This window comes from Chroicocephalus ridibundus, chromosome 4 (genome assembly GCF_963924245.1).
Source record: "Chroicocephalus ridibundus chromosome 4, bChrRid1.1, whole genome shotgun sequence".
Lineage (NCBI taxonomy): Eukaryota > Metazoa > Chordata > Aves > Charadriiformes > Laridae > Chroicocephalus > Chroicocephalus ridibundus.
In genome coordinates this window covers 45,010,934-45,036,624 of record NC_086287.1, presented here as the reverse complement: position 1 = coordinate 45,036,624, position 25,691 = coordinate 45,010,934, and the positions used below count along the sequence as shown (strand labels likewise).

The following is a 25,691-nucleotide window of genomic DNA, read 5'->3' as shown; positions in this document are numbered from 1 at the left end:
GGTTTCAGTCCTATTTTGATTTCTTCCTTGTCTAACTCTTCACTTTCTTCTGCCAGGCTTTGCTCTGCCCTACTGTGTGGTACAGCCAGCTACTGAGTTGCTTACATCTTCTTTGGGAACTGCCCCTGCTCAACAGAGTGGGTCAAGTCACCACATAGGGATTCAAAATCCAGGGAATTCAAACCACTCACGCAGTGGAAGGATCACAAATGAACTCCATTTCTTCTAGGTAGAAAAGGACATGCTTCCAAGCTAATGGGGAGACTCTCTCTCCCCTTTCAAAAAGAAAAAAAAAAAAAAAAAAAAAAAAAGAAAAATCAGTAGAATTCAGAAAACTGCTGCCAGTAAAGTTATGGAATGCAAAACTGACAGCCCCACCATCTTACCTGCCAACTCAACAGCAATACCAGAAGGATTATCTTCAGCTCATCTCCAGTCCAATCAACTGCTTGTTTTTAAAACCACATTGTTGCTGCCTTCCAGCACAGCCCCATCTGAATTTGTCCCATTACAGATTCCTACTGTTCCTACATGGGATAACATCTGTAACTGGGATGAAACCAAGCATTTTCAAGTCACAAAGGACAAGAAGATGGTGGATTGTTTTTTTTTCTTTCTGAGAATTAAAAGACAGCACCTGTAGGGATTTTTTTATTTGGTTGTTGGTGTTTTTTTTGTCTTCTGATCACAGCTACCAGACAACATACACTGTTCTGAGTTCAAACTACTTCAAACCCAGAAACCTACTTGTGGGTCTTATTTCAGCGGAATTATTTTCTTCTCAAAGAAAACTTAAGCTTTTGACAAAGAGTTAAGAAGTCACATCAATTATTGGGACAGTTTTCATTTTCTTCATCTCCTCACTTACTCTGATCAGCATTAAACTGGATTAACAGAACTGGCACACTTTGGTCCTACTTCAGACTGCATTCAGTTTAAATTTTAAGCTTATACTCACTCTATCAGGATTCTTCCAACATGCTCCTGCTGGCAAAGCACTGAACGATTCTTAAAAACCAATCACATCAAAAATTATTTCGTTCTCCACACTTTCTCCAAAAGTATATGCAAAAATTAAAAATGCAGAAAATTCAAACCAGGTTTAAGGGTTAGTTGTTTTTTGGTTTAAGTCCCAATTGCACTGAGCTGAGAAAGTTTGCATTTAAACTAGATAAAGCAATGCCCTCTAGCGTTCTGCGGAGAAATCTGGCACTAGGCTGCCCAAAGCCGTAAAAAATTCAAGTTTAGGATTGCTGTAACATCTCAAGTGACAGCCAGTTTTGAAAGCTTACGGCTCACATACAGTGTCCTTAGAACATTCTGCACACAAGTGTGGCCTGCAAAACGATTTGGGATCCTTTTGTTTCCTTCCCCCCATTGCTGATGCTTGCATCAGAGTTTCATGTCAAAAGATGCAGGTATTTTCTGGGGATACACTGATGGCTTCAAAAACATCTGGGAAGAGAATCTGGCATAAGCCTGATCCTTTCCTTCCCTTCCCAGAGTTCGCAAAATCCACCTCCTCTCTCATCACCTACAAATACCACCCATGGACAGTTTTTTTAAACTGTGTTTTAAGTCACATAATACCCACACCACCCAGTACCTTCCCCCAAGCACACACAACATTTGGTACCCTGTGTTACTGACCCACCACGCAACCAAGATGATGCGTTTGGCTTGAAAAGCTCTCTTACAGAGCTCCAAAGCTTAGCGCATTTCCTCACAGCGGTGCCCTTCCCAAGACATCAATAAATTGCAAACAAAACCATCCAAACTCAAGTAAGATTTAAATAAAGGAGAGCATTCTCATAGTTCCAAAAAAAACCCTGCAAAGCTATCAAAATATTTATTTACACCCTGTACACATTACAAAACTCAACTTTGCATCGCACAAAGGACTGGAAGAGGTTTCATAACTGGAGGTCTGAAAAGCACAAGGTGAAGTCCTTGATGAAGGCTGCTCTTAAACAGGCAGCTAGGAGTCCTTAAATATTACCATCTATTGCTCTTGAAATGACAACTGCAGGGCTCTATCTAGACAGAATAGAAACTTGAATGACTTCAATTAAACTTTTAATCACAACAAGTACTTTTAAAATAATTAACAATAAAGAAAAACACGTTGACCACTGTGCTTTTGTTTTGTGCCATTGATCTGCAGCAGAGAGAAACCACAGATCAAAAGCTGCAATAGAAGGAAAAAAAAATAGGGATTAAAATGAAACATCAGTTCCGCCCATGTCCTATCTGAAATAAGGAGAAAAAAAGACAAAACGGTCTATTTTCTGGCAACCTGAGGGGGACTGGTACACTTAGAAAACTGCAAATGAAAAGACAGCACCACAGCCATAAAGTTGCTAACTGGAATTTGTTTCTTGTCTGGAACAATTTCAACAACTACAAGCTGGCCTGTTAACAGTGTTTCACACTGTTATTAGGACATTCACTGGAGCAAGGTTAATACAGGCAGGGTTTCTTTGGAGGGAAGCTACCTTGGCCTGTTTAATAGATAAAGAGAGAAGCTTAGATCTTCAGGGTAGGCATCACCCTGCACCTTCCAGAGGAATTTATTCATAAGAACAAAAGAAATAACTTTAACAAGTTTTGTTCATAAAAGTAAGTTCTCCAAACCAAAGCCTGCCAGAGTGACTGTTGTTCTGCAAAAATTATTGGATATAAATGAAACATCCAGTGAGATCACACCTAGGGTAAATTCTGGGCTTGACCTGGCACTTGCAATGAGCCTTTAGGCCACTGTATTTGTAGCCCTTGTGTCTGAGGCTGCAATACAGAATTTGGATGAAGAAGTGGGATCAAATTAGGAATTTTTAAAATTAGGTTTAAGCTTAGGAACTCCACTTTTAAATTTAAATTACAATCCCCTCTACTTAGAGGGCAACCAATACATATTCTATTTAAACAAGCAGATATGTTTCCCCCCACCACCACCTCTAATGGGGAATGATTACTGCCAAGCATCCTGCCCTGCAAAGAAATTATTTTTGATCTTGTTATACATGTAACCAAATTAAAGGAGAAAAGAAAGCAGTTTAGAGGCTATCCAAAAGACAGCCAAGGGAGGATATCCAGTGTTTGTACCACTGCACTAGGAACTATTATTTCTTAGAGGTCTGACACAATATGTCCGTGTGACTGACTGTGTGCACAGAACACTGTCCTGTGTGTGTCCTGTATATAAGCAAAAAAAATGCTTATCCATATAAAAAAAAAAAAAAGATCTCAAGATCAGCTTCTTCCCTGCTGTATTGTCATTTTATTTGCAGGGGATAGAGCGAGGAAAGGACCACTCAAAACTCAGGATACAAAAAAAGCAAGGGAAAGATCTGGAAAAAACAGACATCACCTTGAGAACCCACAGTCTCCAGCCTGGCTGAACAAAATAGCTTTTCCACTTCCTTCAGTTTATTCAACAGTCCAGTGCCCCTCAGCCACATTCTCGCCTTCTCTGGGGAGAAACAGAAAAACCTGAAAGGGAACGGACGAAAACGCTCCAGCATTCATCATGGAGAAGCCGCACAGATGTATTGCCGATTCTTGAGATGATGTGCATGGGAGCACTCTACTAGTGCTTCACTTTGTGAAGATGCCAGAAGTGTCCAGATACGACACTGAAAATTTCTGAAGTACATGTAATTTCGTTAGTGAAGCATAAACTGAGCTCTTCCATTCTTCCCCTTGGCCCTCTTCTTGCCCAAGTGTTTTGCTATGAGACTAGCGCTGGTGCATTCTCCTTATTTTCTTTCTGTGTCACCATCTGCAGGTACTTCAGTCGCATAGCAGGGAGCTGCTCATAAAGGTCAAATCCCAAAGGGCTCTCTGCATTCAGCAGTCTGTAGTAGAGTAGGTGCTTTTTCAAGGTCTGAAGAAAGAAATAGCGGCCATTAAGCATGTCTGAAAAGAATCTAATCTTTTCCACCGTGTCTCCAACACAACATAGCAACCTGACAGATAGTACAATTCCATCATGCCCACCACATTTAATTGCATCATCTTCAATAGAAGAGCTATAAAAGATGAGTTTCTTCCAAGAAAATTCACATTTGATTTGCATGAGATTTCCTCTTCTGAACACAACTGCACTGTCTCTTCAACAACCCCTCAACAACGACTTCTTGCCAAAAGCCCAAATGGGGTTTTGAGTGGGAGCTAAGAATTTACCCTGGATGCTAAATATAAAGGGCCAAATGACCCAGCTCCGTCACACACATAATAGACCTTGGCAAGCTCCCTGAGAAAAAGAGAAACCTTGCATCTATTTTGTCCTTTTCAGGGAAAGCATCCAACTAAGAGCTAAGGGCCACCTATTCATAGTTGTGCTAGAATCATCCCCGTAGGACCTCTCACTATCCAGATATAACACTGCTTGGGCAAGAGGCACGGAAACAGAGTGTAGGAGATTCACCTAGGTTCCAATAGGCTCAGTGCTCCGAGTTCAATTACTACAAGAACTGGATAACAGTATTTGTAGTCATCACAGGTCAAAATCCCGCTGCTAGTCTCTTCTCATTCTCAAATTAGCAAGGTAGTTAAACAGAAATTTCAAAAGCCAAAGGTAAACCTGTGAGAGCACCATGTCTGAAAAACAAGTCCCAGTGTCGCAGACAGAACCTTACATATCCTACCTCATCCACCAACAGCCACGTCTTCCGCAGCATGCTTTTCCGAGCAGCATCAATCTCCTGGGAACAAAACACATACTTTGGTTAACATGGCACAATGCTATCTTTGCCCCTACAGCACTCCAGGAGGATGCTTTGCTCATTATGATGATGCCCCAAAGAGCAGCTTGTTCCATCAGAAAGGGCTTAGGATGGCTTTTGCTTGGATCCTGCCTCTCTCCTGAAACTCAGCTGACTTCTCAACTTTCAGGTAGAACTGTAGATCAGAGGTGACTGTTAGCACAAGTAACCAGCTGCTAGAGGCCCCAAGGCCATGGGAGGGCTTCTGCTCGGTTATTCAAGCAAAGTGAAAGGAAAGAGTATTCTGCACCTTAAGATTGCCCCAGGCAGCGGCTAAATCTATTACAAGCTCTCTCTGCCATATCAGCTCCCTCATCCTCTCTGTTTTATTCTTTCCCCACCACCACCAGAGCCCACACAGTTACTGACTTCAAAGATTTATGTAGGATTGGCTACCATTATTGCAAGTGCTTTAGGGTATAACGAACAAAAGTTGTCGTCTCATATGTGAACTCTCAAACAGCTGACCGGTACTCAAAACATTTGCTTACAATCTTTGTTTTCAAGCCCACGGTCAGTGATTCACCACAAGACACACTGGATTCTTGGGAAGAGCAGATGCAAAACCCAAAGCTTCCAGCCCTGAGGCTCTGCTATCCATTACCTACCTGCGTAGTGCTGTCTTGGGAGAAAATAAAGCTGTTCACATGAGTCACAGCCACCACATAAAGAACAGGGCACCAGCTGTGGCGCAGTGCACCAGTGACCAGTGTTCGGAAGTAGAGTCGCAGGAGGTTCAGGTTATCCTCAGGAGGCGAAGTGTATCGCTCAAGAGGCACAGGAAACTGCAAACACACACACACAGAGGCAACATCACAATTTTTGTCAGGGTTTAAGTAGTGAGGGGAAGTTCATGAATTTAGGGTGCCCTTCCCCAGCTGCTTGTGTGTGCACTCCCATATAACATGATGGGCCTCAGTGGCACAACCCCCATTTGGAGCAGAGTTGTTAATGCCCACACCGACTAATGTGACATGCCTTTGACAAAGCATCCTCAAGACCTCTTCAGCTTTATGGAGAGATGTTTTACTGGTCAAATCACTGCAGTTGCTTTTTGGCACAGGTAAGAAGACTGGTTTCAAAGGGAGGAGACAAAGTGCTTTCAACAGCACTGCATCCTGACAGTGTACCAGAGAGGCTTACACTGGCCTATGGATTTAGCCAGAAAATGAAAGCAGATATATGTGCCAGAGTCAATGCTGTTAAGCGAGGTTTCCAACATTTTCCGACTTCACTGTCTTGCTTTGAAAAATAGGTTAGAAAAGCTTTAATTAACAACTTGATTTTGTTTGCTTCTCCCCTCTTCAGAAGCCTAATTTCCATTCTTCTCAATTTTGAGATAAGTTCTCTAGGGCCATATATTTCACTCTGGAGCATCTACATGATTAAAGACAATCGTTGGTTTTACTCAATTCAGAAAACAGTCTGCCTGCTAGGGCATTTAACTCAACTTAAGACAAAAAGGAAAAAAACCCAAACAAACACCACCTCCTCAAGGGATCTTGCTCAAGTTTTCCAACACAAAGTATCTGGCATTTAAAAAAATTTCTCAGCACATGAAAATCAATCTGCTTTGAAATATTCTCCATTGTAACATATGCCGCAATTCTGATGGTACTGAGGGATCTGGCGTTGAGGGATCAAGACAAGATAAAGCATGTGACATAGAATCAAGGCTATGGTTTTCATGGATCATGGTTTTCATCTCTTTTCCTACATATATTTGTGGAACTGGAGTAGAGACAGGGAAGGGCTACTGGGAACATCAAGAGAACAGAGAGCTTACTGTAAGATGCAGGCCAGAATATTTTGGTTTACCTGGCTTAAGAAACAAAGGCTCATCTGGCCATAATGATATAGAGAAACTGGCCGCAGGGATACTACAACCAGAGCAGAAGCACTGCAAGTACACAATGGAAAGCACTGATCTCACATAAACTGCTGCTTCGCAGTTGTTTGGAAAACAGATTTTGAAAGGTTATCTTTGTATTAGCAAACATTTTGTCTAGATTGGTTACTGTCTGTCAACTGACAGAGAACTTAAGGCCGCCCCTGCTCATTCAAAAGAAATGCAGTCCCGCACTTCAAATTTTTTCGCCGAGTTACCCAGCAAAGCACAGCTCCATTATAATTCAATGCGGAAATAGGGCTGAGAGGGAAAAATGACTGTCCATGCATTGCGCAAGGAAAAACATTTTTTTAAGGGAAAGGTTATGGCTGGCAGAAGAACATGGGGTGCAGACTAGCCCTGCATATATATAGGCCATAAATTAGAAGGAGGTTCTCAATTGTTAGACCAAGCAGTGTCTGGGACGGTTTCCATTGAAGACTAAGCAACTTCACAGCTCCTGCCCTCCACATATATGCAACTATCTGCTCTCAAAACAAAGTTCAATAGGTTTCTGAAAATGATTATGTGACAAGGGCCTGCACCTACAGGGGCTGGGCTCTGTTCTTCAGACTGACAATCAATCAAGCTTTTTAATTAAAAAAAAAAAAAAAAAGATAAATAACCACCACAAAAAGAGTATACACTGCTGTCACAGCCTTAAACCAAAAGAACATTGCTCTCCGTTCTTATTCTGTTTTACGTTCCATGCATTGGACTTTCTTCAGGGAGCATGAAAAGCTTCTAAGCAAAGAAAGCATGATTATTCTACTGGACAAGGAGGGATGAGGAAGAAGGGAAAGTGCTGGGAGGATGCCCAAATCAAGGTTGGAGAAACACAGGCAAGAGCCTAGTAACCCAGAAATACGCAGTGACAGGCATCTACCATAAAACAGGATTACCTGCTGGAGCGGCACTCCCAGTGCCCGCAGGATACTTGTGTGCTCCCCAAAAACAGAGAGACGCAGATGAACGCTGAAACGCTTCTGTAGAGGCAGAAGAACAAAGACTCCAAAGAGTGGATCTCCAAAGGAGACACCTTCAAACTGCTCCAGAAGACTTATATAGAGATCGTGGAAGGACGCCAGACCAGGGAGAGGAGCATCCAAGTTCAGGGAGTCCAATGCCTTGGGTTGGCAATACACAGAGAGAAGGGCAGCTGTGTAGCAGTGGATCGGTGCTTCTAGAAAGAGGTCACCACCTGTGAGGAAGACACACATAAGCCGTGCAAGTTTGGCAGCAGTAGGGATGCTCTGAAGGGTTTTAGCACGCCAGGTTTCCAGCAAAAGGACCCATTGCAGGTTCCAGGTCACAGTGTTGACAAGATCAAGTGGGAGAGAATTCAGTACAGCCCCACGTGTCTCTGCATTAGTCACTTTGTTGTAGAGGCTGATAAGTGGAAAGAATGGCCAGTCTGAAGGCAGGATGGGCCCTTTGACCTCAGGAAGCAGCATTGACTGGATGAGGTAATTCCGTCCTTGGTAGGATGCTTGGGAACGCGTAAGGGCAGGCTGCAAGTGGACAAAATGAGAAAGGTAGCAGGAGCGGATGAAAGGCAGATTCTGGTACGATTCTCTCAGCAGGGCACCACGAGTAGGTTTTGAAAAAAACGCTGCCACAGAGCCAGGCTGTGCCAGTTTGGCACTGGTACCCAGATGCAGGATATCAGAGAAGTCAGCTGCTTCTGGCCCTCCGGCTTTCCCTTCCCTGTAAGATAAAAAAACCCCGTAAGTTTAAGAAACAAACAAACAAACAAAACTCCCATCAAACAAATGAAACACCACAGAAATTCATCTCTACAATCTTCCTGGATCAAGGAGAATAGCAGATGCACAGCATTTCCAATGCTTTCCAGCATTCAGCTATGGTAATACTCAGTGCCTGTAAAGCATCGGCTATCTTGGTATTTACAGGAAATGCACAGAACTACATTTGGAGTTGGCAACGCTAAGGCCTTGCCATGAAAAACCTCTACACAATGCCAGTAGTCTGGTGTGGACACTGCAACTCCTTGTCCAGAAAGGCAGTCTTCTTACCAACACAGCTGTCAGGGTGCTGAGATGAAATAGCGCATATCATATAAGGCCTACATGAATCAATAATACAATTCTCGAAATAGTAGCTTTGCCACAGCTGGCAGCGGCAAGGTCAGGGGAACCATACAGACTGGTACTTAGAAATTGAGGGGGTCAAATCTACGTGCCACAATCTCAGACCAGAGACCAACCACGGTCTCAGATTACTCGCCAAATTCTCAGAAAATGGTAGCTCTATAGCAGGTATTTGTAAAAAACAAAAACTAACACCCCAAAAAAAACCCAAGAATTCACTCAAAACCACCCACAAACTTTCCTTCTTTCTGGAAAACTACAGTATCTCCTTGCAGCACCTTGGTCCAATCTCCTATAGGGATGCACCATGGCAAATTTTAAAGAGATTATGATGAACATGATAAACTGCTACCATTTTCTTGGCCTGATACGTGAGGCTTCACATTTGAGATGCTCATGATTTCTTCCAGTGCAAGGTGGAAGACATCACAGTTGTCAAATCAGCAAAAAGCTGTATAAGCACTTGTATAATAAGGGTTTGAGGAAAATTTAATATGCTTTTCAGGCTATGTCAAATTCCCATGTATTTTCTAGACTCACTACTCTCAGGACAGCTGATGCTGGGCCTTAGTGAAAATCAGTTCTGTCAGGAATCACAGGACTCTTGCCACAGAGGAGATCAAAAGAAACCGGTCACATTTCTCAACATTGGTACATTGGAGAGAAGTGTGCAGCCACACTGCTGCTCTGATTAGAAGGCTCCGTGACTGCAGAATATGCCAACGAGTAACTAAAATCTGAATGCAGGCCCTACGAAAGGCCAAAAATGATGACAAAATTGCAGTGCCAACATGTGCTTTTTCAATTTTCCCAAGTTTTCCCATGAAAGTGGGAAAAACTACAGAAAGGAAAAAAAATGCAAAGCTTACGGAAGAAACTCTGGATTAAAGGCAACATCCAGTAGGACCTCGTAAGCCAGATGCTCACTCCCTGGCAACAGACGGCTTAGCAATGCCATGGAAACGCAGTGATGGAGTGAGGTATGCTGGGTGTAATCCGGACAAGAGCCTACCTGTACATGAAACAAAAGAACAGATAAAAGCACTGGATCATTTGTCAACAAAGCAATCAACAGGAGAGTCAATCGAGACATAGATCTCGCTGGAAAGTGAGATACTAAGGCCAACTGCAAGAACTGTCAGCATTCATACTGAGATCTTTCTGCTGCCCCTGATTGTCTTAGATAGTCAGACATCTTTCTAGCAGCACACTTGAAAACTTTGTTCTCACTCTAACCCGAAGACAGGCAAAAATATAATTTTGCCATCCAAAGTATTTTGGATGTAAATCCCCACATCAGTAACTGTAAAGATATTATTTGCTATTGGGGCACAAAAGACAGTTGAAGAGTCACCAGACCTAAGTCAGGCAGGAAAAAGAACATGGATGCAACAAGCAGTTGCCAGTCTGACACACTGAGTGGGAGAGGCCAGCGTGAAGTCAATTCCTTGGGTAAAAGAAATGAAAGGACTAATAACGATACCATTCTCCGAGTCAACGCTAATACAAAGTACTGCAGATGATATTCATGGCGCAGGATCCACGCAGATGAGGGAGTTACAGAGGGAGGTCCGGTCTGCCAGCTTTGATGCAGATAATCCTTCAAGCCTCTGAAGCCCAGCACAGAGCTGTACTATAAAGGAATCAGAAGTGGAGACAAATACTACTAAGACAGTTCACGGTCGGAGGAAAGTAAGACATAGCCCTCTCCAAGGCCTACCCCGTAACTTCTCCCATAAGAATTCCTGTTAGCTACTCCAAAAGCGATATTTAAAAATAGCCTGATAAATATCTGCTTTTCTGCCTCAGGTCTCACCTGCATCCATCATGACCATCCCCATCACAGGTAGCCAATAATCACTGTCTACATAGTGCTTTGTAAGGCAGAAGTCTGGCCAGCAGCTTAAGAAGTTCCCTTCAGCCACTATAGCACTTATTCTCTTGTTTAATTTTATCTCATTTTTCTTTGTTATATATGCTTAAACCATCCCTTTTCTCCTCTGACTCTCAGTTATTTATTTTGCTTAGCCAAACAACGGTTATTTAAGCCCTCTCAACGTTCTTTATAAATCCATCCTCTAAGTGTCATCATCATTCATCACCCGCTCTGCAAATCCAGCTTCCCAGCGTCAACTGGATATTAGAATTCAAAAACAGAAGACATTTCTCAGATCCTTGTCCTACCTGCTCTGAAAACAGGGGTATTTCTCTCTGTAGTAGTTTGATATTTTTAAAATCAAAATACACAGCTATTCCTTTTTAATAGTCCTACTAACATCACTCTTAAGCCTGGGAGGATACAGATACTAACCTCCCTCACAAGTGCATCATCATTCACCTTGAACTTACAGTGAAAAAAATCTATTCTCACCTTGCTGGTCAGGCCCTTGTGAACGTGAGTGATGCTATTGATGAGAAACAGGAGGGCAGTGAGGAAAGGGAAAGGTGACTTGGAGCCAACCAGGCTCAAAGGAGGTTTGCCTCCAGTGCAACTCAGGGATGCAATGCTGAAGACAGATTCCGGTGCTGGGGAACAGGACAGAGGGTTGCACAAAGCAGAACATGGCCTGTGTGAACAGATAAAGAGAGAGGGGTCACGTCAATAGCACTCATACTGCTGAAGAATTATCTTGTAGGAATGTTACTATCTGGATTGTGCCACACATTGCAGTAAAATGGAAACCCTGAAGACTGTGCAAGAAAAAAAACTAGTATTACTGCTGGTCAAGTAAACACTACCGCCATACAGACTAATGCCAGTGAACTGCCCGGAATTCTAATCTTCAGCTAAATTGTTCATGACATGCAGAAACACTGATGCAGTGACACATCTCTGATGTCAAACATTTGAAAGCATCGGGCCTTTGATTAGAAAAAAAAAATACACACATTTCCCCATGTACATACGTAAACCAGGCTAATAATGCTTCCCACCCACTCAAGACATTTCAGTAATAAACTGGCAAGCAAAGCCAAAAAGCCAGCTTATATCTAAAACTGACATTGCAAAATGCTGACCCTTATGTACTCATGAAATGCATATTTTTAAAGTCTATTCAGAAAGAATCTAGCTTTAATGTACATGAAGATGACCATGCATACCACTCTTGGTGCGTGTGTGTGTGTGTGCGCTTACTCTCCACAAGCAAAACTAGAACTTTTCATACCAACAGTGCTTACAGGGCCCACATTAGACATACCATGTCTGTACAGGCAAAACCACTACAAGGAACAGTGTCCACAAGAATGTTGCTCAACAGCAGTGGGGCAATAGGGAAAATCCTGTCAAAAATTCATATCATTATTCTATGACAGAATTAATCCTATAAATGCACTGCTCTTCCTTCCACTGGCTTTACCATGTAGGAGATGCGTGAACACATCTGGGGCTTACACGGTACCCTGAACTTTTGGTCCCAATCTGACCAGAATGTTTACAACAAGATTGTCAAAATATTAAGGCAAAGACTCTTTTTAAGGCTGACTCTTCATTTTTACCAGTCAATGTTAAGAACAGCCTAGGAGAATTCTTGCCGATGGGCTTTTACCGCCTGACCAAACCCATTGTTTCCAGACCTCAAGGACAGGCAGGAAAGGGTCTAATGCACGTCCTTGTGTTGGAGGCTTTGGTGCTAAGAATTTCATACCTCATGAAACTGCAGTCATGAAAGAACATGGGCCAAACAGTTTGGTGACCATTCAAATACCACTTAAAACCAAAGAGTTACAAAGCCCTTATATCAGATGTTCTCAGAAGTAGCAGGATGTCTCCCTGACAACAAGTTAAGCCTTTCAGGTTACCCTCTCCAGAGGACTGATCACAAGCTAGTAGGAAGGCTCCCTCTACAGCAGAAAGACAGAACATCTGCAGAGCTGAACGGTTCCCAGAGCCAGAGACAAAGCTTATGTTATCTAAATGTCTGAATGAACAGTTTGGTCTCTAGCCTTAAACTTTCCTGCAGGGACTTTCAAGACCTTAGTGAAGCTCTGCAGGAGCTTAAAGACCAGAGTCTAAATTATTTTATATAAACAGCATCACACAGAGCATGTGAATGGTACGTGCACGCACACACACTCACCTCCCTGATGTGAGAGGGGCTCAAATTGATGTTACCTTTTTTTTTAAACCCATGAAACCAAAGAAGAACCAAAGCCAATCTGAAATTGATATGAAATATACAGCTACATGGAAGGGCAGAGATGCAGGCCCTGCAGGAGCACCAGTAGGAAAGGAGGAACTGGAAAACCTCTGTGGCCATTAGGCTATTTGCTGTGAGGAGAGAGAAGACAAAGCAGGGTGTAGACAGAGCCCTGCTGCACTCTAATTCACACATATGGGGCACATATGTACAGGGGAAAGAAACGGAAGGGGAAATCTGCCACACAGTACAGTATAGAAATGAGGCTCCCTTAGCTTCTGGCAACAGCATCTTAGCACTGAAATTATTTTACCTGAGCAAGTCCCACATGCTGCGTACGGCTGGCTGGCTGAGAAGGGGCTGCAGCACCTCAGATGTCAAACGTTCCAGTTCCTCTAAGCAGTCAATTGGATTGACTGATGGCTGCAGAAGACAGAGAAATACAGGAAAAGATGATGAATGAAGGCATTCCAGTGAGGGCAAAAAGACAGGTTGATCTAAATGCTTTCTCTGTGTTTATTATCTTTTTGCCAGACCACATCATCTACATAGTGATACTGCTCTAGGTTAGAGGCGGCCTCACTGCTGACAGCATGGAAGCTGAAAGCTGGCACCTCAAGATGTTCTCACACTCAAATATTAAAATGCATTTCTTAATTGGCTGGATTTCTTAATTGGCTGGAAGTAAGGTTTGGGATCCTTGGGACCAAGATTCCCTAAATGTAAACTTGCCCTAAGTGTCTAAACCCCCCAACCCATACCATCTATGTGCTGATCTCTCCGTTTAACTTGAAGATGACACAAAGGTGATTAGAACTACCTTGAGAAAGCAAGAGTGGCACCACGAGGGTCTCAAAAAAAAATAAAATTAAAAAAAAAAAATCAACTGTATAAAGTGCGATTGACCTACCCATCAAAGCATGACTGTGGATGAACACTGTACAGAGGAGGATCTGTGGCTTTTAGAGAACCATCCGAATTCTTCCGACCCTAGTAAGCAATATTCCAGGTTGAAGGAACATGCTGGCAAATTTTAATGTTCTTTCCCTTCACTAGAATGCTGCTTTAGGATATAGAAATACTAATTTCTATAAAATAGAAGTCTAACTTTTCCCCAGCTGAAATCCCGCTCCAGAAATCGGTGACATCTGCATGAAGATGTTCTTAGTGATGTAACAAAAATAATCCAATGTGCCAGAATACACTATTCTAGTTACTAGACAAGTTGATTTTTTTTTGCACTCGTCCATTCAAACATGCTACATACAACTTTATTTTGATTTTTTTTAATCAGATTAGCTAATCACAATCGATTCCAATTATTTTTAAGTGGAAATAAAGAAAATCTTATGTTGTAGTTCAAGAACTTAAGTTATTTTGTCAGACACTCTTCTAGGATATCTATAAAGGTTGAAAAGGAATATTAACCTCTTGGTTATCTTGGTCTCTAATGCTCAGGCCCTAATTACAGCATGCGAAGAGTACTACTAAACTTTGGTGCGCTGAAGACACATTTGAAAGATACTGGCGGTGCCCACCCCAGCCACAGCTAACTCACTCAGTTGCTTTGGTCAAGTTTCAGCGGAGTTGCAGAAGTGTGACTAACTACAGACATTAAATTACCCCCGCACCTTGAAGACAGCTCTCCCAGGTCATACCTCAGGTACATCAGTTTGGCAGTAAAGAGGAAACTTCCATTTATCTTTAGAACGTGAATCTTTAAGGTAACTGAAGTATAAGGCATTTTTCTTCAACAGCATCGCACTGATGTGTCACCTTCAGAAAACTCACTTTAAAAGACTCTATGATTCTACGGTCACATACAACAACTGTAACTGGGTTACAGATTTTGACCTGGAATGTCAGTGGGGCAGCAAATAAGTTTATCTTTATTGTTTGCTATCCAAAGTTCATATGGCATGACCCTCAAATGCTCAATCTTCCAACCAGATTATTGCAGTGTAGCTGTCCACATGTAAGCTCTCAGCAAATGCAAAAATTTGCAACTTGATTTAGCCCACAAGGAGAAATGACTGCCAAACTAAATCAGGTCATATTTGCTTCATGCTTTGGATCTCTGCAGTACATCAGAACAGTCACAGCACTACCACATACCTTGATTGAGACTCTGAGCCCAAAGGAAGAAAGGAAGACAGTGATATTCAGTACTGCTAAGGTGAAGGATTAGCAGGCTTATCTGACCCTAAATGCCACACAGCCTAGATATGAGCTGTGGTAAACAAAATCTAGTCCTCAGCTAGATGTCTCAACATCTGTCTTTTTCAGCACTGCCCATAAATTCAGGTTTTCAGAGGTAATTTACAAGCTGATGCTGGTGAGATAAAAAGCCACCCTGTATTTTCAGGCCTTACCTGTTGGCTGCAAGCACTATAATAAACTCCCAGGTAGATCAGATAAGTTGTGGTCAGAGGCTGGAGAGTTTGCCAAGTTTCTGTCTGGGATATCTCCTGGAGGCATTTTTTCAGACTGGTCTCAAGGAAGGGCTGTAAGCCTGACACTTGATTCCATGCTACTGGAGGAGGTGCAATCGGTTCAGTATCTTCTGAGCTATTACGGAAACACAATGGAAGAATGACACAGGATAGAGAATACGTCTCAGAAACAATTGTCTCTCTAAATTATCATTTTTAATAGAAGATTTCCAATTGCATGTAGTCTGGAAGGCGACACCTGGCAACAGCCACTAGGGGAAAAAAAAGTCTTTGCACATTCCCACAGACCAGATCAAATCAATTTAGGCAGAAAGGACAAATGCAGAATTTACTCATGAAAGCTGAAGTTTCTTCACCTGCACTACTCTGTCCTTGGGCTATGCTCTAGTTTTAGCAGACACACCACCTCAGTATCCAGCTTTAGTTAAAGAGTATCTTGCTTTTCACCAGAAAAAGTACCTGTGTCTTCAGCAAATCCTACTGCTTTGATGTCTATCGAAACAATCTCTTAATCCTGACCCACCTTGGTCTCTGCAAAGAGGTTCTTTCCTCCAAACTTCAGGGAGATTACTTTTTTTCCCCCCAAAGGGAAGGTCAAAGGAAATTCCTAGCTTCTTTCAGCAAGGCATTCAGCTAACACTGCCCTTCTGCCCCATAGCTGAATGCAGATTCTTTCTCCTGCCTCTTACTAGACTAGCAGTTATACAGCTATCAGACTAGATACCCCTTCTGACTTTGTGTCAGAGGGAATACGCTCCACCATGCAGCGATTCATATATGGGACAGTAAACCACCCAAAATGAAGTAAAAAAAAGGTGATAGCCAGGTCTCCAAACCAAAGAGTGGGAAGACAGGACGCCAACTACTCAGATTCACAGAACTGGTGACAGAGATGGCCTACCTGCTCAGCTTGGCCTGCAGCTCTGCTGTGTAGCCTGCTGTTTGCGTCACATATATCAGCAGAGTAACTACTGCGGTAGCTCGCTGGACTAACAACTCAATCACAGGGCTCTTTCCACGACACGCACTGAGCAATTCAGGCAGTGACTGCAGTATCCTCACCAGCACAGGATAGAGATCCCTATAGTACGAATCACAGAATAGATGAGGTTGGAAGGGGTCTCTGGAGATCATCTATAGTTCAACTTCCTGCTCAAGCCAGGTCACCTAGAGCAAGTTTGCCCAGGAACATGTCCAGTTGGATTTTGAGTATCTTGAAGGATGGAGAGTCCACAATCTTCCTGTACAACCTGCTCCAGTGCTTGATCACCTTCACAGTAAAAATTTTTTTCTTACGCTTAAGTGGAATTTCCTGCATTTACATCTGTGTCCATTGCTTCTTGTACTTTCACTTCATACCACTGGAAGAACCTGGCTCTATCTTCTTTATACCCTCCCATCACATATTTACAAAGATTGCTAAAATGAGATTATGAGAACCATCACCAACATCAAAACAACAAAAACAAGCAGACATGGAAAAAAGATAACAAAGAAAGAACACTGTCATTCCAAATTGATCTCAATGGGACCTACCTAATAAAATATTCCAACAATCTCTTGGAAAAACTACTTTTATTTTATTCTTGTTTCCCTAGTTCTCAAATTCTCTGCCAAAGCATCCACAGTTATAATCATGCACATTTAAGGAATCTTCTGCTGTTTCTCTTTCCTCAACATTATTTATAGTGCTGAAAAGTTATACACAGTTTTTACTCTTTATTAACCAATACACCTGATTGGGCTGGAGAACAACCCAATTGTTGGGAGAGCCCAATCTGTTGCAGAGAGAGAGAACCTCTCTTCTGAAACTTAATACTAGTCTCGCTTTTACTTCTCTTCAGAGCAAATGCATAGCCATCTTTGTGCTTCCCAGTCAGTGCAGTTATAGGAGGAAGATTCAATGCTTGAGGTAGGTCAGACTTATCCCAATGCATATCTTCACAGTAAAGCACAAGAACTTGTACCGAACTGAAAGCTGACACAGCGTGCAGAGTTTGACTGCATCTGTCTGCCTCACTTAGCATGCACGCTGGTGACTGCTGCCCATAGACTGCCTTTAGGTCATCAGATTCAATCCTAGGTGTGCTGCAAACTATGCGTCTTGATGTCGCGCACAAGCATGGGTTATTCATACCTTCAAGAGGAAAAAGATGCAGCCCAAAAAAGTTACGGTGATCTCCCATAGTATAGAGGAGAAAAAACAAAATACCAGTGCTTAAACACAGGAGATAAAGAACTACCAGAAAAAAAGACAATACTCAATACAAATACCTTTAGAAACTGTGAGTTTTACTGCAGGAGGCCAGAGAAAGGGAGATAAGACACCATGAAGGGAGCAGAGACTCAGCATGGGGATCCCTATATTTGCCCCTCTGGAAGAGGATGTCCATTTTCTCTGTTGTGCCCTCCACCCCCATTTCTCCAGCTTTGCACTGTACCTGTAGAGATCACAGCCCTGACCATAACCAGCTGCCACAGCCCACAACCGGAACGCTTCGGTGCTTAGCCTGATGGCTTCTTCCCTTGGCAGGAGCAGATCCAGTGGGTCTTCAGCTATAAATCGACTTAACCGACTTTTCATTTCAAATTTGTTAAGCTGTAAGAAAAAAAACAAACAAAAAAGAAATGAACAAACTACAAAAAAGACAAAGGAGTAAGAGACAGTTGCATGCATCATTACTCTGACACACTAAGAGAGCTGCAGATTTCAATTCAGCTCATTCTAAACTCCTCTTACGCTGTTCAAATCTGTCTTTATCTTGTGTAATCTTAAGGAGCATACTATGGAGGATCAATAAATGGTGAATGGCTATTAAGAGAGAAGTATTCCTGGAAGAGATGCTTAGGTGTTATGTAAACCATTCCTAACACAAATCGACTACACCTAAATCATTCCTGACAGAGGTTTGTCTAGCCCACACATACTCTTGTTTTGGATGCTTACTGCAGCATTTAATTGATTTTTTAAAAAAATACATAATTATTCTTCTTTAAGTAGTCATAAATAGAACTCTATTAGCCAAGATTACATGCAAAGATATACCTTATGAAAAACCATGTACACAAAAGTAACGAATTGATGCAGACATTCTTTTGGGAGGTCACGCTATATGGCTTTCAGAGGTCCTACAACCTAATTCTTTCTATGATTCTGTTTATTTTATAAAAAGGGTACCTCCTGCCTATTACTTTTATAAGATTATAGAACTTTGATGCCTTGGAAGTGTTCTGAGGTTACTTTAGTATTAAGCATGACACGACTCATTTGCAGTTCTCTAGAAATAATTTTTCTCCTCCCCAACAACTGGGTATTTTTGCTTAAGCATAAAAAAGAGCTTCTCTTTCCTTCTCCCACGCATCCTAAAGCTTGTGTGTGCTCTGTCTAAACAAATGAGCTAACAATGTCTTTTTCACAACACGAGGACATATTTATAGATAATTTAAAATTCAAATACTTTAGAGACATCTTATAGGGAAATCAATGCACACTAGCCAGAAACCAAAGGAGCTGATGACTCAAACTACGAATTCTGACACCCCTCCTACAGAATAGGGGGCAAAGTCAAATTTACTTCCAGAGAAGAAAGACGGAAGAATTCAGCTGTTAGCTAAAATAAATTCCTACATTGATGATTTTGATTTAGTTTTTTATTATCTTCCATTCCCATGCCTAAGTGCCTGTAACATGCCAGATGACAGTGCAACAGAACCAAAGACTGAGTGGCAGGAACCTTGTAAGCAGTTTTTGCATGCCTTGAAACACCTGGAGTACACAAAGCCTGAAACAGAGTAAAATTCAGGGATTTTCTATTATGTTCCTAGCACCACTTAACAGCCTTTAAATATCCCACTATCCATTATCAGCACATTATTCTATATATTTTATAGCACAGACTGGTGTTCTTCTGCTGAAATTCGCAGTTTTCTGTATGGCAATTTATTAGGTGCTATTACAATACTGAACCAAAAACCCTAAGAGGTGCTCATTGCACTGTAATAGATGCTGCTCTAGGTAGATATTACGCATTTGTAGTGCCAGTATGATGACCTATATGAGTGAATGCAATTATCTCTGAAGTGGAAAACCTGTCCAAAAGTAGATAAGAGGGGTTGGAAATACTGATAAACGACCTCAGAGTTATTAAGACAAATGAATGGCAGTAAAGTTCAACCAGGGTTGTAAAACACAAGGATAGCAATTAAATCTCTGGTTTATACAGTCCTAAGCTGCCTACCACTGGAACATGGGAGAGTACAGAGCATCACACACAAATGTGTGCTCTAAACGTCTGCTGTTAGTCAGTATCATTGAGTTGTGCTATATGATTTTGCATAAATGCACTACATAAAAAAAAAAAAAAGCAGAAAAAAGATTGAGACAGCTCTTCTACTGGTACACAGCAGAAGGCATCATTATTATGATGCTGTCAACAATTCCTTCAAAATACACATATCCACCTTATTCACAATGATTATTTCAGCTTCAGCTCAGAGTCACCTCCGTTTAATCCTTTTTCTTTACTTAGAAAGTAAGGCACAGAGAACAAAGGCCTTTGCAAGCAGAAAAGCTCTTCTGAGAATCACTCACCAGCCTGGCTGTTGCATTTCGGCCTCCAGATGCCAACACTCTGATGAACTTCATAGCAGTGGCACAAGCAACTCCATGGAGGCTGGTGAGTAAACACCCTGGTTCAGCCACTTGGGAATCCCACTGAGTAGGAAGAAATTCCCTGACAATGGTCTCAATCAACCGAGGACAGTCAAGCAGCTGCAAAGAAATAGCAGAATATTTGTGCAAAATAGCAGCACAAATAACTAAAGGTACACAATTATACAGTCGTGCAGAAGACATGCAAAACACACGAGTTTGTATAGTCTCCTTGCCATAACTTTGCCTGCTCCTTTCTTCCCTTTTTCAAACCTTTCTCTACCACTCCAGAGCTCCTGCACAATGGGAGATTTACCTGGCTGCACGCTTCAGAGGAGTGCCTTGCTATGTGGGTAAGGATGTGCAGTATATCCAGGACTACTGTTGGAACAGGTCGTACCACCTCCAGGATGTACCTCAGCCGGTGCTGGATCCGTGTCTTCAAAAGTCCCTGAAAGGAGCAGGGTGGGGTGGGGGAAATAACCCATTATGCTCTTAATGATTGCTTTCTGAACTGCAGTTGCTGGAAGACAAAAGCAGGTTCAATTACATCTTCTGCAGAGAGGAGGTTTTAGAACTACCACTGGGGAAACAAAGAGATAAGTTTCTGCGGATTTTCCAGTACGCCAGCAAATGAACAAGAGTTAGCTCAAGAGAGCAGGAACAACTGAACATCTGTTCTGAATCCCCAGATGGTGGGATTGGATACTTGTGTCTTCCAGAGTATGAAACTGTAAGCAACAGGGAATAGGAAAACAACCTTACCTATAAAGGACTACTAAAACTTAATGTGTCTGAAAAGGATTCTCATGCTCCTTCAATCACTTTGGCTACACACCACCTCCACCTAACACGGCACTCTGTCCGATAGTACCTGTTATGCCAGAGAAAGCTGACAGAAGCAGAGAACAGATGCCAATCCCTATTTTGCAGTATGCAAAGAGAGATGCAGAGAGATGATGTGATTTTTATTTTACGGTTCACAATGCAGAAGACCATGATCAGTGGCTGTGCTAGGAAACAAACCTTGAATTTAAGTGACAGCATTATGCATTCCTAGTTCTGGGGAAAGGCAACTCCAAAACACCTGAGTTTGTAGTACTGATACTTCTAAAAAGTTGCAGCCAAGCAAGGTAGTAGTTCCAGGCCTGACCAAGTTCAGCTGCTAGTTTAAATACTCCTTTTTGAACTGTGTGGAGTTACTGGGTTGTAACAGCCAATAAGCAGGTGTGAAATGGAATTTTACAACAATTGTAACAGTGGAGAATTTCATCCCAAATATCTTCTGAGTTCAGGCCACTTGGAACAATTTAAAATCCATTATGCTGAACCACGCAACTGTTTCCAGAATCAGAAACCAATCTTATCTCTTCTGTCTATAACTCTTTTGTTAAGCTTTTTTAAGTGTCACCTAGTAGAATACATCTGAAATCATGAAGCCTCTAAATGAGGCCACATGCACAAGTACAGTAATTCATTTTCCCAGTGAAGCTTTTAACCAAGTTCCATTCGAACACAGCCTCAAGCACATGGGCTAAGTGATGCAATCACAGGTTTTAATGACTGCAGCAGGCAAGAGAATTGCATTAGCACCACCAAGGTTGGGTTTGAGATAACAGAGATTGCTATTTTTAGATCTCAGGAACGTGGGATTAGGCTTAAACATGTGAGGAATTCCTTCTTAATGCTGTAACTCTTTATCTGAGAAATGCAAACATGAAGAATGAAATTGAGGAAATGCTAAGTAGCCACCTTATGTCAATTACAAAAAGAATGTCACTGTACAAATCTAACTAGTTCTGAATTATCTAGCTGTAATGCCCACATTTAACTTTACAAAAGTGCATACAGACACTTTAATAGTGTCTGGATCCTTTTCACTTTTAGCTCAAGTAAGCAAGCTTGAAAATCATGTTCATATGCAGTCTTTCAGCAAGTCTTACAAGGTCATCAGTGTGCTTGTTGCCAATTTCCCTAGAGGAAGTTAGAGATACTTAATGATACTGAAATCACACAGGTCAAGTCTCAACATTTTCAGAGATCAATGAAATTACCCTCCTGGTAATATATGACAGAAACATAACACCCAATAGCCAGGGAAGAGTTCTATTTCTTGTGCAGAATGTTCTTAACAGTCTACACAGGAGTGCTGACATTTCAAAAGCACACATAGCCACTGTGCAGAGCCTATTTTCCTAAAAATATTTCAGGTCTAGCTTGGTGCTTACCTTTACAACATCATATCGGGCCACATCTGGATCTGGCTTGTTTTCGTCCTTTAGTTTTTTATCTTGAGACTTCTCTGTTCCATTTAATTCTTCCTCTTCCTCCTCTTCTTCCTCCTCATTGTTGGGGACAAAGGGGAATGCACCCATCCCTTGGTACCATGAGAAAGTCCAATCAAGATATTTCTATAAGGAGAGTCAAAGCACATAAAAATAATAAATTCTCACAGAAATCATGGCAGACAAAAAATTTTCAAGGATGCTCTTGATTATAGAATGCTTTATTGATTCCCACCTAATCCCAGGAAAACAGGAGCACAATAAAGGATATTCTTAACACGTACAAGCACATTGCAGTGCTTTTTCAGAGAAGTGATTTTGACCTATGACCCACACACACTTGGGAAACCATGAAAAGCAATAACTGTGAGGTGGATTAAATTCACTACATAGGTAACAGAAATGCAGCTTAAGTGAAAAACGTTTTGGATAAAAATAAATAAATAAACCACAAAGGCTCTAGAAGTTAAACCGGAATTCAGCATTTATTGGTTCTATTCCTATTTCTGGACCTGTGTGGAACTTAGGTCACAAATAATACAGAACGATCATGTAAAAAATGGTACGTTAAAATAAAGACTGCCTGGTGTATCTGTTCATGTTTGATTTAGCTTTTGTTTGAACAACTCTCAGCTTCAGCAAATAAAAAATACCCCTTTTTTGTTCATAGCTAATGACAGTGTCAGATACTCTCAAGTTCTGGGACAATACTGCAATAAGCGAGCTTTCAGCTTTTCAGAGAGGGAATTGCTCCCATAGCAGAACTACTTGCCCCAAAATGTTTTAGAATATAAGAGACAGTCAAATCTAATGCTTGCACTACTTCATAACTGCTTTGAATTTCCATTTCTTAAACTGGCAATCAGAAATAACTACTGCATTAGTTAGAAAAGAAGTGGCAGACTTCAACTAAACCCAAAGCTGTTTTGAAAAATTTCAAATGAAAGTGCCAAGGAAGGGCAAATTATTATCAGACATTAAGAAAAAAAAAAAAAAGAAAGTGCAATATTAAAATTGGCAAGTGAGTGAATGACATGGTCAGAAGAGGCCTAACTTTAGGGGATGAAGCTATGAGTCCATCAGGAATACAGAGTTTGGGACTATAGCCTTCCTTCCACCAAGAGAAGGAAAAGCAGAAGACAGAGTATCCGGGTCTTCGAAGGAAACAGAGAAACATGCTTCTTCCCCACACAAAAGAAGTTTGAACCTTCTAATTCTCCTTCTAATAGGAGAAAAAGCATCAAGGAGAAAACAGACACACAAGAATGCAAAATTAGGTATTTATCAGTGTAAGAAAAGCACATGAGAACAGCAGAAAATGGACGAGAGAAAAAGAAAACAGCATCACTATGAAGCATAAGAGAAAGTAGGGAGAATATTTAATCTGTCCAGAAGCCAGAAAACTACAAAGACAATGACATAAGAGACTATATTAAAACAATTAAATTGTACGTATACATTTGTAGTGGCCTGATCTAGATTGTAAAGATGTCAAAAGGAAGAGAACCTCAGCAGGCTGCACTGAATTTAATCATGGGACAGAGCTAATTCAAGCAGGATAAACGATGTCTGAATCTGTCAAACTGGGATAACACACTCCCTTGTCTGTCCCGAAGCACAGCAATAGCATTCTACTGATGATTAAACTAACCCATCCAGCAAGCCTTTGTTCAATCTACTTACCATGTCTTCTCATTCTGATTCCTGTAAACAGCTCAGCATGAAATCAAACCCAGGCACTTAATGATTGTCTCACCTCATCATCAAGTGACACCAGCAGAGCCTGGAGAGCACCAACAGATGCTGCCATGACATTATCCACCGCATCATCCAGCGAGAAGCGCAACAAGAAGAGAAACCCAGCATCAAGCAGCAGACGCAGAACGCTGCCCTTCAAGGAGGAAGCAAACTCTCCAGCCCTGGCCTGAAACGTATGCCATACAGAGCCAGCGTTAAAGCTGTCTCATCTCAGCTGGGTACACTTCAACATTCTGCATGTTTGCCTCTTCCCATTTTTACTGTAAAGCAGCTAAACCGTATGCAGGGTTTTTTCCTTTATTTTCTCCTCCTTTCATTCTACAGAGGCATGCAATTAAAGTTCCTTAAGGCAGGAAACCTTTCTTTCTAAAAATCTGAACCCATCTTCTGACTTCACCCTGTTCCGCACCATCATTCTTCTCAAAACCACACTCCTACTTCTTCTCTGCCTCCACTGCTGTTGGAGGGAAGGTTAGCACTTCCCCTAAGAGTTAGGTGAAAACGTGCACAGAAGTAAGTGTTCATTTTACTTTATGCTATTGGCATATTTATTTATGCTTTATGAGTAGGCTGGTTCATTCTCACCTCCTACAGAAAAAGCACATCATGAAGCTGGCTCAGGCAACAAGAGTGAAAGGGTCATTGCCAAGACAGGTTTGTCACAAAAGTAACACCAAAAAAAAAAAAAAAAATAACTTGCATCCAAAGCAACAAGAGAACTGAAGTTGCAGCACTGCTGCTGAACAACACGTGGAAGCACCTCCCCCCAAAGAAACCTGAAACTCAGTTTGTTATGTCCCAACACTTAACTCTTCTATCAGTAAGGAGACTGTCAGTGAAAAAGAATGCCCAGCTCGTGATTTTGCTCACCTTCATTGAATAATAGAAGGCAAACAACTAGTTCTGGGCCCTGATCCACCAGAAACTTGAATTACGGGGAGAAGTTCCATGGAAAGTGACTTACCTTTTGAACAATACGACCCAAGACCTGCAGAGCCAGTGTCCGCTGCTGAATAACTTGGCTGCGAGACAAATGAAAGAGCTCTTGGAGAGAATAACCAGCCCTCTAAATGGGGGGAGGGAAGAAACAAAACAAAAAACACCCACACTCAGCTATAGGAAAAAACAGGCCCCTGAAAATAAGATTAACTGCAAAATACTGCATCAGGTGAACTGAAATGCAATGTTGTTTGCTGCTTTGTGGCAACTGCAAAAGAAATTCTAAACGTTGATGTGACAGGAGATAACTGAACGTCTTAAGAAAAGGATACATGTGCGCTTTTTACCAACACAACAGATCCTTACTGGCACGAAAGAGAAAAGCATTAATGGAGTTTTCTGAAATTAAAGCAGTTACTGCATGCAGACCCAACTTCTCTTCAGGAGCTTGTTTCAAAAGAAAATCACCTGGCCTCATTTCCTAAGCTTTTTGTCACTAAAAAGCCTCAACACAAAAGGAATCTGCCAAACCAAACACTGAAAATGGAAATGGCTGTGCTCTTTCTACTATATTACACCTACCTCTGCCTCTTCGCCATGGTGATGCAGGCCTAGATGTGTCGGTAAATCAGCATCCGCAGGAATCAATTCTCCTTTTAGACTGAATCGAGCTTGCATTCCCTACAATGAGTGGAGGGAGAAAA

The 25,691-nt window shown here is 41.7% G+C and overlaps 1 protein-coding gene across 2 annotated transcripts in view; it reads right to left on the bottom strand.

The window, feature by feature from the left end:
- Positions 1 to 28: 28 nt before the first annotated feature.
- The window catches only part of RPAP1 (RNA polymerase II associated protein 1), a 44,468-nt gene continuing 18,805 nt past the window's right edge, over positions 29 to 25,691 (bottom strand). For both annotated transcript variants that reach the window (XM_063332510.1, XM_063332511.1), the window contains exons 9-26: positions 25,570 to 25,668; positions 25,013 to 25,114; positions 24,047 to 24,214; positions 22,234 to 22,416; positions 20,322 to 20,456; positions 19,946 to 20,125; positions 17,796 to 17,953; positions 16,256 to 16,435; positions 15,274 to 15,469; positions 13,215 to 13,324; positions 11,134 to 11,329; positions 10,246 to 10,395; positions 9,632 to 9,774; positions 7,554 to 8,358; positions 5,372 to 5,548; positions 4,647 to 4,703; positions 387 to 3,883; positions 29 to 275 (exon numbers count right to left, since the gene is read on the bottom strand). In XM_063332510.1, the coding sequence (XP_063188580.1) occupies positions 3,728 to 3,883; positions 4,647 to 4,703; positions 5,372 to 5,548; positions 7,554 to 8,358; positions 9,632 to 9,774; positions 10,246 to 10,395; positions 11,134 to 11,329; positions 13,215 to 13,324; positions 15,274 to 15,469; positions 16,256 to 16,435; positions 17,796 to 17,953; positions 19,946 to 20,125; positions 20,322 to 20,456; positions 22,234 to 22,416; positions 24,047 to 24,214; positions 25,013 to 25,114; positions 25,570 to 25,668 (3,195 nt within the window). In that variant the 3' untranslated portion in view covers positions 29 to 275; positions 387 to 3,727. The remainder of the gene's footprint in view (positions 276 to 386; positions 3,884 to 4,646; positions 4,704 to 5,371; positions 5,549 to 7,553; positions 8,359 to 9,631; positions 9,775 to 10,245; positions 10,396 to 11,133; positions 11,330 to 13,214; positions 13,325 to 15,273; positions 15,470 to 16,255; positions 16,436 to 17,795; positions 17,954 to 19,945; positions 20,126 to 20,321; positions 20,457 to 22,233; positions 22,417 to 24,046; positions 24,215 to 25,012; positions 25,115 to 25,569; positions 25,669 to 25,691) is intronic.